We start from the raw sequence: 18,354 nt of genomic DNA on the forward strand, positions 1-18,354 counted from the left end.
TTGCTAAGCTCCATGTAGCCATCCAGGAGCCTCTTTAAAAACTTAATCATTTCTGCCTCCACCACCACCACCAGCAGCCCATTCCATACACTCACCACGCTCTATGTAAAAAACTTACCCCTGACATCTCCTCTGTACCTACTTCCAAGCACCTTAAAACTGTGCCCTCTCATGCTAGCTATTTCAGCCCTGGGGGAAAGTCTCTGACTATCCACATGATCAATGCCTCTCATCACCTTATACACCTCTATCAGGTCAACTTTCATCCTCTTTCGCTTCAAGCAGAAAAGGCCGAGTTCACTCAACCTACTCCCATAAGGCATGCTCCCCAATGCAGGCAACATCCTTGTAAATCTCCTCTGCACCCTTTCTATGGTTTCCATGTCCTTCCTGTAGTGAGGCGACCAGAACTGAGCACAATACTCCCCAAGTGGGGTCTGACCAGGGTCCTATGTAGCTGCAACATTACCTCTCAGCCCTTAAACTCAATCCCACAATTGATGAAGGCCAATGCACTGTATGCCTTCTTAACCACAGAGTCAACCTGTGCTGCAGCTTTGAGTGTCCTATGGACTCAGACCCCAAGATCCCTCTGATCCTCCACACTGCCAAGAGTCTTACCATTAATGCTATATTCTGTCGTCATATTTGACCTACCAAAATGAACCACCTCATACTTATCTGGGTTGAACTCCATCTGCCACTTCTCAGCCCAGTTTTGCATCCCATCAGTGTCCCACTGTAACCTCTGACAGCCCTCCACATTATCCACAACACACCCAACCTTTGTGTCATCAGCAAATTTTCTAACTTATCACTCCACTTCCTCATACAGGTCATTTATAAAAATCACAAAGAGTAGGGGTCCCAGAACAGATCCCTGAGGCACTCCACTGGTGACTGACCTCCATGCAGAATATGACCCATCTACAACCACTCTTTGCTTTCTGTAGGCAAGCCAGCTCTGGATTCACAAAACAATGCCCCCTTGGATCCCATGCCTCCTTACTTTCTCAATAAACCTTGCATGGGGTACCTTGTCAAATGCCTTGCTGAAATCCATATACACTATATCTATTGCTCTACCTTCATTAGTGTTTTTAGTCACATCCTCAAAAAATTCAATCAGGCTCGTAAGGCACGACCTGCCTTTGACAAAGCCATGCTGACTATTCCTAATCATATTATGCCTTTCCAAATGTTCATAAATCCTGCCTCTTAGGATCTTCTCCATCAACTTACCAACCACTGAAGTAAGACTCACTGGTCTATAATTTCCTGGGCTTCATCTACTCTCTTTCTTGAATAAAGGAACAATATCAGCAACCCTCCAATCCTCCGGAACCCTCCGGAACCTCTCCTGTCACTTCCCACAGTAGTCTAGGGTACATCCCATCCGGTCTCGGTATGCAACTTGATGCTTTCCAAAAGCTCCAGCACATCCCCTTTCTTAATATTTACATGCTCAAGCTTTTCAGTCCACTGCAAGTCATCCCTACAATCGCCAAGATCCTTTTCCATAGTGAATACTGAAGCAAAGTATTCATTAAGTACCTCTGCTATTTCCTCTGGTTCCATACACACTTTTCCATTGTCACACTTGATTGATCCTATTCTCTCATATCTTATCCTCTTGTTCTTCACGTACTGTACTTGTGGAATGCCTTGGGATTTTCCTTAATCCTGTCTGCCAAGGCCTTCTCATGGCCCCTTCTGGCTCTCCTAATTTCATTCTTAAGATCTTTCCTGCTGGCCTTATAATCTTCTGTCATTACCTAGTTTTTTGAACCTTTTGTAAGCTTTTCTTCTTGACTAGACTTACAACAGCCTTTGTATACAACAGATCTTGTATCCTACCATCCTTTTCCATGTCTCATTGGAACATACTCTCTCAGAACTCCACGCAAATATCCCCTGAACCTTGGCCACATTTCTTCTGTATGTTTCCCTGAGAACATCTGTTTCCAGTTTACACTTCCAAGTTCCTGCCTGATGGCCTTGTTTTTCCCCTTACTCCAATTAAACATTTCCCTAACTTGTCGGTTCCTATCCCTTTCCAGTGCTATGGTAAAGGAGATAGAATTGTGATCACTATCTCCAAAATGCTCTCCCATTGAGAGACCCAACACCTGACCAGGTTCATTTCCCAATCCCAGATCAAGTACAGCCTCTCCTCTTGTCGGCTTATCTACATATTGTGTCAGGAAACCTTCCTGAACACACCTAACAAACTCCACCCCATCTAAACGCCTCACTCTATAGGGAGATGCCAATCAATATTTGGAAAATTGAAATCTCCCAACACAACAACCCTCTTATTATTACTCCTTTCCAGAATCTGTCTCCCTATCTGCTCTTCAATGTCCCTGTTACTATTGGGTGGTCTAAAAAAAAAACACCCAGTAGAGTTATTGACCCCTTTCTATTCCTAACCTCCACCCACAAAAATTCCGTAGACAATCCCTCCATGACATCCACCTTTTCTGCAGTTGTGACACTATTTCTGATCAACAGTGCCATGCCCCCACCTCTTTTGCCTCCCTCCCTGTCCTTTCTGAAACATCTAATGCCTGACACTTGAAGTAGCCATTCCTGCCCCTGCACCATCTAAGTTTCTGTAATGGCCACAACATCGTAGCTTCAAGTTCTCATCCACGCTCTAGCTCATCCGCTTTATTCATGATACTCCTCACATTAAAATAGACACTTCTCAAACCATCAGACTGAGTGCATCCTTTCTGTATCACCTGCCTATCCTCCCTTTCGCTCTGTCTCCAAACTTTCTCTATTTGTGAGTTAACCTTCCTTTCCACTGTCACTTCAGTTCTGTTCCCAGCCCCCAGCAATTCTAGTTTAAAATCTCCCCAATAGACTTAGCAAACCTTCCCGCCAGGATATTGGTCCCTCTTGGATTCAAGTGCAACCCGTCCTTTTTTTACAGATCACACCTGCCCCAGAAGAGGTCTCAATGATCCAGAAATCTGAATCCCTGCCCCCTGCTTCAATCCCTCAGCCACACATTTATCCTCCACCTCACTCTATTCCTATTCTCACTGTCATGTGGCACAGGTAGTAATCCCAAGATTATGACCCTTGAGGTCCCTGTAGTCTTTATTGAGGACTTCCTCCCTTTTCCTACCTATGTCATCAGTACCAATATGTACCACGACCTCTGGCTGTTCTCCTTCTCACTTCAAGATATTGTGGACACCATCAGGAACATCCCGAACCCTGGCACCTGGGAAGCAAACTGCCGTCTACGTTTCTTTCCTGCGTCCACAGATTCATCTATCTGACCACCTAACTATACAGTCCCCTATCACTGCTGTCATACTCTTCCTTTCCCTACCCATCTGAGCCACAGGGCCAGACTCTGCGCCAGAGGCGCGACCACTGTTGCTTCCCCCAAAAGTACTCAAGCAGGAATACTTAAGAGGGACAGCCACTGGGGTACTCTCTAGTACCTGTTTCTTGCCCTTCCCTCTTCTGACTGTTACCCACTCCTCTGTTTCCTGTGGTCCCGAGGTGTCTACCTGCCTATAGCTCCTCTCTATCACTTCCTCACTCTCCCTGACCAGACGAAGGTCACTGAGCTGCAGCTCGGTGCACCTGGTGCAGATGTGGTCGTCCAGAAGGCTGGGAGTCTCCAGGACCTCCCACATCTGACACCAAGCACAGAAAGCTGACCTCACACACATACTTTGTCTTCATTTTAAACAGATAACCTACCTGGCCTCAACCCTTTATTGCCAAAGCCTTCCTACTCTGTCACTCTCTACTCTGTCGCCTGCTCCTCCGATGCCAAACTCTGTAAATCTGTCTTCCTTTTAAACTCTTCCCACTGTTCTCACTGGCCGACCTCCATGCCCTTGCGCAGTTGTGCCCCGTTCAAACTGCTGAAGAAATAACCATCACCTTTTCAACTCTGCTCACTTTTAAACTCTTCCCGCTGTTCTCACTGGCCGACCTCCATGCCCTTGCGCAGTTGTGCCCCATTCAAACTGCTGAGGAAGCAGCAGATTTAAACTTTTGTTTTTTTTTCTTCCAGTACTCTTGTAATTAATGCAGATATTCCATTTGCCTTTCATACAACTGACTCAACATGCAAGTTAACCTCAGAATCAGAATATGGGTTCATTGTCCATTCAGAAATATGATTGCAGTTGGAAAGAAGCTATTCCTAAAATGTTGAATGTGTATCTTTAGTTTCCTTCTCCTTGATGGTAGCAATGAGAAGAGGGCATGCCCTGGGTGAGGAGAGTCCTTCATGATGATGCCAACTTTTTGAGACATCACCTTTAGAAGATATCCTCGATGCTGGGGAGGCAAGCGTCCATGTTGTAGATGGCTGAATTTGCAACATTCTGCAGCTTATTCTGATCCTGTGCAGTCGCCTCTCCATACCGGCCAGTGATGCAAACAGTTGGAAAGTACATCTGTCGAAATTTGGGAAAGTCTTTGGTGATATACCAAATCTCCTCAAACTCTGTCGTGCCTTCTTTGTAATTGTATCAATATGTTAGGCCTTGGATAGATCTTCAGAAATATTGACACTCAGAGAAACTTTAAACTGCTCACCCTTTCCACTACTGATCCGTCAATGAGGACTGTTGTGTGTCCCCTCAACTTCGCCATCTCAAGTCCACAATCAATTCCTTGGTCTTATTGACGTTGAGTGCAAGGTGGTTGTTGTGACACCATTCAACCAGCTGATCTATTGCAATCTTCAATGCTTCCTCAGCGCCATCTGAAATTCTACCACCTAATTTATAGGTGACATTTGAGATGTGCCTGGCCACACAACCATGGCTGTGGAGGGAGTAGAGCAGTTGGCTAAGCATGCATTCTTGAGGTGCTCCTGTGTTGATTACCATCAAGCAGGAGATGTTATTTCCAGTCTGTACTGACAATAGTCTCCCAATGAGGAAGTCGAGGATCCAATTGCAGAGGGAGATATAGAGGCCCAGGTTTTGGAGCTCATTGATTAAAACTGAAGGTATAATGGTATTGAATGCTGAGCCATAGTCAATGAACAGCAGCCGAATGTAGATACTGCTATTGTTCAGGTAATCCAAGGCTGAGTGGAGAGCCAGTGAGGTTTCATCTGCTATAGATCTATTATGGCAATAAGGAAATTACATTGGGTCCAGGTCCTTGCTCAGGCAGGAGTTGATTCTGGCCATAACCAACCCCTCAAAGCACTTCATCACAATAGATGTGAATGTGACTGGATGATAGTCATGGAGACAGCCTCCCCTTCTCTCCTTGGACACTGGTATGATTGTCGTCCTTTGGAAGCTGGTGGGAACCTCTGAGGCAGAAGTGAGAGACTGAGGATGTCCCTGAACGCTCCTGCCAGTTGGTTGACACGGGTTTTCAGTGGCCTACCCGGTACACCATCAGTGCCTGACACCCTGTGTGGGTTCACCCTCCAGAATGATGTTCTGATGTTGGCCTTCCAGACAGAGTCTACAGGTTCACCAGATGCTGCAAGGATTCGCACAGGTGACATTTTAATCTCCCTTTCAAGCCATGCATAAAAGGTGTTTAGCTCATCTGGGACTTAAGCATCCGTTTAAGGAATTCTGCACTAGTACTCCCACATCCCTTTGCTCCCCAGATGCAAATTCTCCATTTGCAGTTCAATGTTTCATATGGAACTTAATGGAAGGTCCTGAATACATAGCAAAGAATTCATCTCCTTCTCTTTCAGTGGAGTTCAGCAGAGAGCATTGATTTGATCATAGGTTCTTCCATATTTGGAGCAACAATAGATAGCATGCATGGAATGCTATCTTGTAAAGAAAGCCAGGCTGGATTCACTGCAGGAAATAACGATATAACGACAGTCAGAAAATCATGTTGGTCAAAATCAGAAGCTCAGAAAACTCATGGTTTTTTCATTCTTAGTTGTCTATCAGCCTAGTGACTCAACCAGTAAGGGGGATAAAGGTCTTTGCCTGATTTCTTTATCGCTAATTCTTTCCTTTCAAGTAGTGCTGAGCCCACATACAGCATGAGAAACAATGTAACCCATACCATAATGCAGATGGCTATGCTGGTACCACTGCAAATGTCTGAACCAATCCGACAATGAAACTCATGCTTCACCATTGCCTATTGCACCTTCCAGAAACCGGTAGTTATGCAACCATACCACTTGCCTGCTGTCCTTCAACAACCGAAGTTAAGAGAATTATGCAAGAAGGAGAACAAGATGAGAGACTCTCTGAACTGAACCGCTATTTCAAATGCGGACCCTGTTCGACTAATTAATAACTAGATAGAGAGGTTGCGTCGTGTGCTGGTGATCATCATCTCCAATAAGAATCCCCTGACTGTTGCCTCTGACAAGACATGGAACTGCCATTATCCAATCTGCCCAAAATGTCAACTGGTTATCCCCTCCATAGACAGAACCCAGCCTTCTGAGTTCCTCCAGCATTTTGTGTGTTACTCTGGATTTCCAGCATCTGCAGAATCTCTTGTGTTTGCAATTTATGTTACCTTATCTCTGTTGCAAATTTCTTTCAGCATAAATCATGGATCAAGCAGCCAAACCTGTGGATCTAATCTATTCAGAAACCATCCAATGACTTACTAGTCACTGTCAGCAAAGCATCTGCATCAGGCTTCGATTTGTCTTTGGCTGTTCTACTGTTCTCATCCTCTCGGGCTAATGGAAGGCTATTTCATAGGCTGTAGTAGCAGCAGCAGACATGAGAAGGACTCTGCAGAGAATCAACCAGGCAGCCAGGCCAGACAAACTCCCAGGCTGTCTCAGGGAGTTTGCACGCCAGCTCACTGACATCTTCACAGGCAGTTTCAACATTTCACTTATCCAGGCTGCTGTCCCCACGTGCTTTGAATCAGCCACCATCATCGCTCTACCAAAAAACTCTTCAGCTTCAGAACGAAACAACTACAGGCCGGTGGCACTGACACCAATCGTCATGAAGTGCTTTGAATGGCTGATCTTGGCACATATCAAAAACTCCATCCCTGCCACATTGGACCCTCACTTAACGACACAACCGCTCTACAACAGATGCTCCTGGCCCTGACAAACCTAGAAAACAAGGACACTTATGTTAGAATGTGGTTTCTGGATTTCAGTTCAGCATTCAACACTATTGTCCCACAGACCCTGGTGAACAAACTCCTACTCCTCAGTCTAAGTACACCATTGTGCAACTGGGTGTAGGACTTCCTAACAAACATACCTCCGATAGTCAGAATGCAGAAATGTTCCTCCTCCCTATCACCTATTGGCTGATTGGTAGGAGGCAGCGAGTGGGAATAAAAGGATCCTTTTCTGGTTGGCTGCCAGTGACAAGTGGTGTTCCACAGGGGTTGGTGTTGGGACCATTTCTTTTTATGAAGCATGTGAATGATTTAGCTGATGGAATAGAAGGCTTTGTTGCCAAGTTTGCAGAAGATACAGTACATAGATTGGCGGAGGGGCAGGTAGTATTGAGGAAACAGTTAGGATGCAGAAGGACTTAGACAGATAGGAGAATGGGCAAGAAAGTGGCAAATGAAATACAATGTTGGAAAATACATGGTCATGCACTTCGGTAGTAGAAATAAATGTGTGGACTATTTTCTATACAGGGAGAAAATTCAAAATTCTGATATGCAAAGGAGCTTGGGCAGAACAACCTGCAGGTAGAGTTAGTGGTCCGGAAGGCAAATTCCATGTTAGTATTCTTTTCAAGAGGTCTAGATTATAAGAGCAAGGATGTGATGCTGAGGCTTTATAAGGCACTGGTGAGACCTCACCTTGAGTATTGTGAACAGTTTTGGGCTCCTCATCTTAGAAATGATGTACTGGCATTGGAGAGGATCCAGAGGAGGTTCACAAGGATGATTCCAGGAGTGAAAGGGTTATCATACGAGGAACATTTGATGGCTCTGGCCTGTACTCACTGGAATTCAGAAGGATTGGGGGGGGGGGGGATCTCACTGAAACCTTTCAAGTGTTGAAAGGCCTACACAGTGTAGATGTGGAAAGGATGTTTCCCATGGTGGGAGAGTCTAGGACAAGAGGGCACAGCCTCAGGGTAGGGGGGGTTCTTTCAAAACAGAGATGTGGAGACATTTCTTTAGCCAAAGGGTGATGAATTTGTGGGATTTGTTGCCAAGTGCAGCTGTGGAGGCCAGGTCATTGGGTGTATTTAAGCCAGAGGTTGATACGTTCTTGATTGAACTTGGCATCATAGGTTACAGGGAGAAGGCCGGGAACTGGGTTTGAGGAGGAGGAAAAAAAGATCAGCCATGATTGAATGGCGGAGCAGTCTCGATGGGCCAGATGGCCTAATTCTGCTCCTATGTCTTATGGTGTCATGGTGTCACCACATTCCACCTTTGCGCCACTCAAAAGCACCAACTCCGGTGCCTCCGAATAGCAAGCAGCAGCACAGTCTCCACCCAGGTCAGCTTTTCCAAACCCAATCCGGTGGCATGGCTCAAGTCCCCAGGCCTGGCGGCTTACCCACAGGACGAGGAAGAGCTCAAGGCCTGGTGCCAGGCAAATAACCTCTTCCTTAAGGTCAACAAGACAAAGGAGATGACTATCGAGTGCAGGAGAACTCACCACACATCCCCCCTTTACACTGGTGGCACGACAGTGGAAGCTGCAAGCAATTTCAAGCTTCTGGGAGTGCACATTACATAGAAGCTCTCATGGTCCGAGAACACACCTTGCACAGTCAAGGAAGCCCAGCAACACCTTTTGTTATGGAGACTTTACTGCGGCAGACAGGAATGCTGTACAACAGGTAGTCAAAATTGCCCAACACATCACTGGTATCAGCCTACCTGCCATCTGCCATCAAGGACAAATATACTGAAAGGTGCCACAAAAGAGCCAATAGCATCATGAAGGATCCCAGCCACCCTGTCCATGGACTGTTTGTCCCACTCCCATCAAGAAGAAGACCGTGTAGCATCCACACCAGACTCAAAATCAGTTACCTTTCCCAAGCAACACCACCACCCACTAACTCCACCATTACTTTATTATTTCCTTTCAATCACCTAACATACTGCCTTACATCACTTTATGGGCATACAATCAATCTTTGTATATAAATTATGTATTTACATGTCTTGTTTTTTTTCAGTTAGTGTGTTCTTTATATTTTGTGGGGGGTTTTGTGCTGCATCAGGTCCAGAATACCAATTGTTCTGTTCTCCATTACACTTGTTTACAGGAAATGACTGAGTCTTAAAGGGAAATCTCGAGCAATGCTGTGATCTGGAGCTCACCTTAACTGTTCAGCCTCACCATCGGCACCAACAGTTTGGAATAATAATGACTTATTTATAGAGCACTTCTCATACAAACAATGTGTTTTACAACAGGATAAGGTGCAAACATAAAAATAAAAGTCAAAATGACGTTGGCCAAGTAGGTTTCGACCTGGCATTTTGAATTGTCAACAGAGTCTTCATTCCTTATAGTTTTAGGTATTGATTCCGTGGTTTAGGAGCACAGTTCAAAAAAGCTGACCTGCCAATTTTCTTTTGAGGGAGTTTTAAATTTAAGGGACTGCTGGAGAGAGCTTGAGCAGGACCTGAGAGAGCTTGAGCAGGATTATAAAACGAAAGAGTTCCTGTGATGTACTCCAGGCCCAGACTACTGAAAGCTTTAAAACAAGTGAGGAAAAGAAAGAGGAAGCCAATGCACAAACAAGGGAAAATCTGCTGAGCTGGAAATCCAAGCACCACGCACAAAATGCTGGAGGAACTCAGCAGGCCAGGCAGCATCTATGGAAAAAGTACAGTCGATGTTCCCGGCCGAAACCCATTGGCAGGACCAAAGCATAGTAGTGAGGATGAGAGTAATACGTGCCTCATCCTGGTTTTCATTAAAAGTCTAGCAGCAGCGCTTTGAATGAGTTTATTTATTTCATTTAGCGATACAGCAAAAAACAGGCCCTTCCGGCCCTTCGAGTCATGTCACCCAGCAACCCCCTGATTTAATGCTAGCCGAATCACGGGACAATTTTATAATGACTAATTAATCTACCAACTGGTATGTCTTTGAACTGTTGGAGGAAGCCCAAGTGGTTACACGGAGAACATACAAACTCCTTACAGGCAGCAACGGGAATTGAACCCGTGTCATTTGTACCATACCGCTAGGTAAATAGTGCATTTATCTGAGCTGGTGACTCTGGGTATCAAATTGAATTATAAACACCGAGAAATGCAGAAGCATCTTTTTGTCTGGGGGCAGTGACGGTGAATGTATTAAAGGCTGAGAAAGATCTCTGATCAGTAAGCCGAACATGTATTCGGGAGCAAGGACAGTAGAATAAACTCAAAGAATGTCAGTTCAGCCAAGATCCTATTAAATAGTGGAGAGGCACACGAGGAAAGCCGGCCTACAGTTGTTCCTATATTTTTTGGACTTTTGGTTAAAGTGCATTCAGTCAAAAAGACCAGCAACCAATCTGAGCTAATCAAATTTTTCATCAATAGACCTACAGTTCGGTGGGATTTGGGCATTCAAATTCACATCAAAGTGTGTCTAAAACTTGTTGGGATATTTATCTCTATCATCTTTTCAGGCATTACCTTGTTGAAAACATTTTCCTGATCTCCCTTCCACTCCTTCTGTCAATTGCTTGAGATCTATCTCCCCTGTTTATTTGACTCACTGGAAAGGGAAGTAAAATTAAGGGGTGTTCTGACTGAAATATATAAAATATTAAGTAGGATGGATAGGGTAGATAGTCAGAACCTTTTTTTCAGGCTGGAAATGTCAAATACTAGACATATCAGTATTACAGTGGAGTAAAGGGAATTATAGAGGCATGAGAGAGGTGTTGGGCAGTATTAATTGGAAAAGAACAGAGGCAAGGATGATGGCAGAGCAACAATGACTGGAATTTCTGGAAGCAATTTGGCAATTTGGAAGGCACAGTGTATATATCCCAAAGAGGAAGAAGTTTTCTAAAGGCAAGATGACACAACCATGGCTAACGAGGTCAGAGCCAACATAAAAGCCAAAGATAGGGCGTATAATGGAACAAAAATTAGAGGGAAGTTAGAGAATCAAGAAGCTTTCAAATACCAACAGAAGACAACTAAAAAAGTCTTCTTAAAGGCAGAGATGGAATACGAAAGTAAGCTAGCCAGGGATCTGAAAGAGGAGACCGAAGAGATTATGGAGGCATTAGTAAAGAGTCACTAGATTCTGGAATGGTTCCAAAAATTGCAAATGTCACTGCACTGTTCAAGAAGGGAGAGAGGCAGAAGAAAGAAAACTAAGGCCAGTTAGTCTGACCTCAATGGTTGGGAAAATGTTGGAGTTGATTGTTAAAGATATGGTTTTAGGGTATTTGGAAGCACTTGTTAAAATAGGTCAAAGGTAGCATTGATTCCTCAAGGGAAAATCTCGCCTGACATTCTGTTGAAATTCTTTGAAGAAATAACAAGCAGTATAGATAAAGGAGAATCAGTTAGTGTTGTATATTTGGATTTTCAGAAGACCTTTGACAAGGTGCCACACATGAAGCTGCTTAACAAGCTATGAGTCCATGGTATTAAGAGGAAGATTCTAGCTTTTAAAGCAGTGGCTGACTGGCTGGAGGCAAAAAGTGGGAATAAAGAGAGCCTTTTCTGGTTGGCTGCCAGTGACTAGTAGTGTTCCACAGGGGGTTTGTGTTGTTATATGTTAAGGATTTGGTTGATGGAATTGATGGAATGTCTGCAGATGATACAAAGATAGTTGGAGGGACAGGTAGTGTTGAGGAAATGAACTATAGAAAGACTTAAACAGAGTAGGAGAATGGGCGAAGTGGCAGATGGACTACAGTGTCAGGAAGTGTATGGTCATGCACTTTGGTAGAAGAAATTAAAGGTTTGATTATTTTCTAAAAGGAGAGGAAGTACAAAAAGCTGAGGCGCAAAGGGTCTTGGGAGTGCTTGAGCAGGATATCCCTAATGGTTAATTTGTAGGTTGTGTCCATTGTGAGGAAGGCAAATGCAATGTTAGCATCCATTTCAAGAGGACTATAATAAAGAGCAAGGATGTAATGTTGAGGATTTCTAAAGCACTGATGAGGCCTCACTTGGATATTGTGAGCAGTTTTGCACCCATTATCTCAGAAAGGATATGCTGAAACGGGAGAGTGTTCAAAGAAGTTTCACAAAAATGATTCCAGGTTTGAATGGTTTGTCATATGAAGAGCGTTTGGTGGCACTGAGCCTGTATTCACTGTAATTCAGAATAATGAGGAATGACCTCATTGAAGCCTATCAAATGGTGAAAGGCCTTGATAGAGTGGATGTGGTGAGGATGTTTCCTGTGGTGGGAGAGGCTAAGACTAGAGGGCACAGCCTCAAAATAGAGGGGCATCCTTTTAGAATGGATCTGAGGAATTTCTTTAGCCAGAGAGTAGTGGATCTGTGGAATTTGTTATCACGGGCAGCTGTGGAGGCCGAATCTTTATGTGTTTTTAAGGCAGAGGTTGTTAGATTCTTGACTGGTCAGTGCATGAAGGGATAGTGGGGAGAAGGCAGGAGATTGGGGCTGAGAGGAAAATTGGAGCAGCAATGACGAAATGATGGAGCAGGTTCGATAGGCCAGATGGCTTAATTCTGCTCCTATGTCTTATGGCTTTATGGTCCTTTAGAGGGCATAGCTTTAAGGTGAGATAAGGGATGTTTAAAGGAGTTAATTTTTGAAAAAAACAGATTGGTGGGTGCCTGAAATATACTGTGAAGAATGGTAGTAGGATTAGATCTGAATCTGATCAGTCAGAAATGGGGTTCTGATACTGTTGGAGCCTGTGATCAACATTTTGGTGGCACGTTTTTTGGGCTAATTGAGTGATCTGGTGTTTTGCTGTCTCCGTGAGGCTTCAAGTCAATTTTGTGGCCAAGAGCCCTGGAGGAGGGGCATGAGCCCCTCACCAATTCCATTCCCCGCCGATCTTGCCAATCAAAGCACCAAGGAGGATTGAAGTCGTTGAGGCAAGTACAGAGGGCGAGTGAGTGTTCAGTGCTGTCAACCAGCCTCTCGCTCGCCACTGCCGGAGGAGGGCCCCCACGTTCGAATCGTCTCTCTCCTTCGATGCTGTGGGAGGGTGGTGCTGGATTTGTGGGTCTTGGGTAAGGTTGAATGGACACAGTTTGTAGATTGGACTCTGTGGTTCACGTTATGATGTGTGTCTGGTTGCTCCTTTTTTGGGGGCTATTTTGGGTGATTTTGATCGAGGCAGACTGTGGCTAACGAACTGAGCTGAACTGAACATGCCTAGACTCTTTCAATCTGGTGTTTTATATTCTGTGCAGTTCACTCTTTATTTTGTTGCCATTTCCACAATTTTTTTATTCATGGGGGGGTGATGTTTCCCTTTGAGTGGGTTCCAGGGTCTTTATCCCAGGGCTATCAAAGGGGAAGACGAATATCAGAGTTCTATACTGCACACACATACGTTGAATCTTTTGATGGTAACATTTAGGGGGAACTAGATAGACACAAGAACAGGCAGGAAATGGAGAGAAATTGATCATTTGCAGGTAGATGGACTGGATTCAAGGTCAGTACAGACATCAAGAGTGCCTGTTCCTGTACTGTACTGTACTGTTCCATGTTGTATGAAGTCATTAAGTATTTCCAGTACCTTACTGAGTGCCTTGGGGCCTCATGGAATTGACTGTTTTGTTTTTATTCAATGCAGCTTCATAACTGATACCAAAGACTTCCTGGTCTTTAAGATGTGAACTCTATTCACATTTCCACCTACTCAAGTACTGCATTGAAGTGATGTGATGTTGTCCTTCTTCAGAGGATGGGGTTTTCCGTCATCTGCCACTGATGTTGTCCTCACTCCCGTCTCCATTTCCTGGACATTGGCAAAATCCATCTTCTCGCTGCCTCAACAAAAGTATGGCTGTTCTTGTCCTAACCTTGCACCCCACAGATCATTCTCCATGCCTTCCGTCACCTTCAATGGAATCCTACTTCCAAACAGACCTCTACCACCCACCCCGCTCTCTGCTTTCTGCAGACAACACTTTCCCATGACTTCCTTGTCTATTCACACCTCCCCAGTGATTCCTCCCCCTGGCACTTATTCCTCCAAGTGCTACACCTGACCACGTACCTCCTCACTCACCACCTTTATGGGCCCCAAGCAGTCCTTCCAGGTGAGGCAACACTTCACTTGCAAGTCTGTCAGGGTCATCCACTGTATCTGATGTTCCCTGTGCAGCCATCGCTGTATCGGTCTGACCCAACGTAGATTGGAAGACCTCTTTGTCGAGCACCTTTGCTCCATCTGCAACAGGGAGGGTTTCCCAGTGACCAGCCATTTTAATTTTACTCCCCATATTCCTTCTAACCTGTCAGTCCATAGCCTTCTCTACGGCCATGATAAGGCCACTCTCAGGCTGGAAGAGCAACACCTCATATTCCATCTGGGTTGCCTCCAACCGGATGGGATGAACGTAGATATCTCCAATTACCAGTAATTTCTCCCCCTTCTCTTCTCTTCCATGGATGAATCATTGTCAATTTTCTTTATGCTTCTCTGAGGACAGAGGTAAACAGAGCCTTGGACAAACTGAATTTTTTCTAAGGTTAAAAGTGAGTTTGGGAAAGGTGTGAAGTGTGAAATTCCTGTTTTATTTTAATCAAAAACATACATTGAACAATAATATTTCCAATAAATAAAGTTAATTTTAATGTTAATAATGGGAGCACATTTCTGAATCCTTTTTTCATAATTTTAAGATTCATAAATATATTGCCAGACAACAGTTATTGATTATTGATAAGTATAGCTATACTTTTGTAGGACATTGGGTAAATATCAAGATATAAATTATCATGGACAAAGGATGAACGTCGTATAATCTATTATTGTGGTTTTGTTGAAATTTTACCAGCTGACATTAAATGCGTCAAGACTGAATTGAACAATTATAACATGTTTGACTGTTAAGCTTCATGCTTCCACTTTTTGGTAATAGGAATGTGAAGAAAACTTTGGAATCTGTGATTGTAGTCAATGTTGTTACAGATAAAATATTCAAAATGGTTTTATTATTTTATTAAAGAAAATGGAACCCAGTACTCTCAACTTTATCCAAGGATAGTAGCAGTAATATTCAAGACAATCAGTAATAACACGTTCACATCTAAATGTTGAGAACATAAAATTTATTACATCTGAATGTTTATTAAACAAATATCTCAAAAATGCATCACTTACTAAGCATATTATTTCACAACACATTTAGATATTCTTTAAAATCCAAAGCAGAGTATTGAATTCAATGACACATAATAAATGTATTTGTTATTTTGCACAATCCAAACACCTCACAAATTCCTGCTGTACATTAGAGAAGAAATCCAAAAGTGGTTAATGAAAATAATTGACTTGAACTCTTCCCTCATTTCTCTGTATATAAATCCTGAGTATTATTTGCAATTTCAGTTTTAATTTCTGATTGCCTGCCTCTTGCTTTTGAAGAAGGTTATGATTGTCTGGCATATATTTGAAAAAAATGCATTGCTATGCTTCATTCTTCTGTATAAATCTTTTGTTAAAAGGCATATGTCAAGATTCCTGTTTGAATTTTTAACAGTGATCCTTTCCTACTGAGGTATTTTCCTGGAATAATGTTAAAGGCAGCTTCACACTCATTTTGAATCCACATTTAGGTCAACCTAAAAATATGTTATCTGATTGTTGTTATAACTAAATATTGGTAAACTGCAAGTTTGCCTGAAATAAAAGTCCCCTTATTTGAAGAAACTTTTTGGATAAATACCATGCTTTACCACATTGACAATGGCCTCAAAGCTCAGAGTATAACTTACAAAGTTGAAGACTATTAATTCATTGAAATATCATATTCCTCCAAGTAATAGGAGCTGTTCCTCATACATTGGTTTGTACTGAGGCAAATTTACTGTCCATATGTACAATAGCCACTCTGGGTAGGTTAAAAAAAAGCTTCATCATGGCACTTCAAAATAATCTGCATTAGCAGAAAATAAAGTGCATTTCAACAACATTGAGCTAATATCCTGCTTTGGCAAATTTGGAGAGAATGGATTCTATAATTTCTAAATATAAGCAAGCAAGATCAATTTATGGAGTGTTAACTCAGGCTGTATTTGAGGCCTTGACACTGTAATTTAATATTTTTATCATATATACTTGATGCCATTGACTCAAACATTGTGACAAACACTGAAATTCATTCCTATAAAGAAATTACAAATACGAAGTACCAATGGGTAATTTTGATCTTTGGCAGAGATGCAAAATAAGCAACAGAACAAATGAAAAATGGCATGGATACAAACTGTTTACTGTTGACTTTGCTGACACCCGAGATTAATTTCACCGTTTTTGTGTTTTTTTAAAGTTTTAAACAAAAAGAAATATATTTAAAGATCCATGTAATTTCTTGCCAAGTGGTTTCTTGATTTAATGTCATGGATCCTCATACACAGGGTTATTGTAATTGCTCCAAGATTCAATTGGATTGTCTTCCTGTAGTCGGCTATAGAATACTCTTCTACAAGAAAATGAAAAGGATTTTTAATTTTCTGTTCCACTATTTCATTGTTAACAGCAAATTAATTCTAAGTTGAATTAGTATAAATCACTGAATATATGTAAATTATGCATCAAACACTGAGCACAATCTCTTATATAGATTTAATTCACTTCTCCCATGCTTTTGAACTTTCACCATTTAAATGGCTTGAAAATAGAAACTATAAACTTTGTATTTTAACCACTACAAAGTTGGGCAACAATTGTTTAAAATGCTGTTTCATCTAGAATTGCAAAATAGAGGAAATGAATGTATTTTATCGTCTGGATGTCCAATCAAAAATCACAGTAAAAGCCCACTGAGCAGAATGCACACTTCTTCCACAACAAAGAAATCTGATTGACAGTCCAGGTAAGAAGCTTGTTTGTACATGGTTATAAGAAATTCCTGTTGCTCAAAGCCTGTACACCATTTTCATTTGATCTGCAGGTAGGCTTATTTTTTTCTTCTCCAGAACCTAGCCAATCTATTAGAATAATGTGCCTGTTTCCAAAAGATTTGCCCAAATGTTCCCATTTAAAAATATATATTTTCTTTACAGAATATGAAATCTGTGCATCAAATATACATTAATGAGCTTGGAGGAGTATCTGTTTAAACTGATTACTACAGCTAAAAAATGTTTGGTTTTCTGATCAGAATTATTCTACTATTGTAATTTAGGAACCTACCTTTTCTTCAAATACATCACCACTCCCAATAATGCAGCAGCAACAAGAACCAAACACACTGCAGCAATTAATGTGGTCCCTGTCAATTTAAACAAAACATTAACACATTAATTATATTTTCCTCACAAATGAATTCCTTCCAGAGAAAAATAATCATTGAAACTGCAAGACTATTTATCTAAATATATTAAGCCTAATTATTTCTCTGATGTATATATATTTAACTTTTTATATGGCTTTTAACTAGAAACTTTCATTTCAGTTTTCTTTACAAATGTTCAAAGCTATTTGGTTTCTGTCTGTAAGTTAATGTAACCGCAAAAATAGAAAACATAGCTACTTTCATTTGTAATTATAACTATTTTATTCATTTTTTTTAAGTTTGCAAAATTTTCCAAAATGAAAATAAGTTAAAACCTAAGGGACAGGTTCTGAAATCTGTCATAACATTTCTTGCATCTACTCGAACACGAACAAGAAAATACAGCCAACATAATGGCAGTATTTTCCAAAAAGCAAAACCACCAGTTAAACAAATGACTAAGAGAAAAACATAACAGGAAAATTAATTTAGAGGAACTTTATTTAAGGGAAATTGAATATGAATGCTAATAAATTGAAGTACACATTGAAGTTTAAGCAGACTTTGGAAAGCTCAATCAAAATGTTGCAAAGTGCCCTATCAAATTCAGTTTTGAAACATAGAATTAAGAGGCAAGTGATGAAAGATCAATAATCATGCTACATATGAGAAACACAAAATAGAATGTTGTCAAGATACAATAATAAGACATTATGCAATTAGATCTAAGAACATAACAATGACCTTAATTCATGCTGTAGTGCATGTGTGTGCATGTGCAAATATACAAAAGACTTCACTTTCAAAGCACTACCGTACCTTAATGCAGTTTAATAGTTTCTTCTCCAGCCTGTTGAATGGCCAACTTAATTGTAACTCATCCCTTTCTTATTACTGAGGATTTCCTCATACTTCAGCTACTTGTATGGAGAAAATTCAAATTCAAATTCACAACTGAATTTTGCATTTATGTTTTAAAAGTGGAGCAGGGGCCACACCAGATAA

The 18,354-nt window shown here is 41.8% G+C and overlaps 2 protein-coding genes across 2 annotated transcripts in view; one reads left to right on the forward strand and one right to left on the reverse strand.

The window, feature by feature from the left end:
- LOC132405466 (uncharacterized) overlaps positions 1–18,354 on the forward strand; it is an 87,372-nt gene that overhangs the window by 38,823 nt on the left and 30,195 nt on the right. The window lies entirely within an intron of this gene.
- The window catches only part of LOC132405464 (prostate androgen-regulated mucin-like protein 1 homolog), a 50,533-nt gene continuing 43,453 nt past the window's right edge, over positions 11,275–18,354 (reverse strand). Inside the window, exons 3-4 of the mRNA XM_059990294.1 lie at positions 17,268–17,346; positions 11,275–16,554 (exon numbers count right to left, since the gene is read on the reverse strand). Coding sequence (XP_059846277.1) covers positions 16,470–16,554; positions 17,268–17,346 — 164 coding nt within the window. The 3' untranslated portion in view covers positions 11,275–16,469. The remainder of the gene's footprint in view (positions 16,555–17,267; positions 17,347–18,354) is intronic.

Source organism: Hypanus sabinus, chromosome 15 (assembly GCF_030144855.1).
Source record: "Hypanus sabinus isolate sHypSab1 chromosome 15, sHypSab1.hap1, whole genome shotgun sequence".
NCBI classification, from domain to species: domain Eukaryota; kingdom Metazoa; phylum Chordata; class Chondrichthyes; order Myliobatiformes; family Dasyatidae; genus Hypanus; species Hypanus sabinus.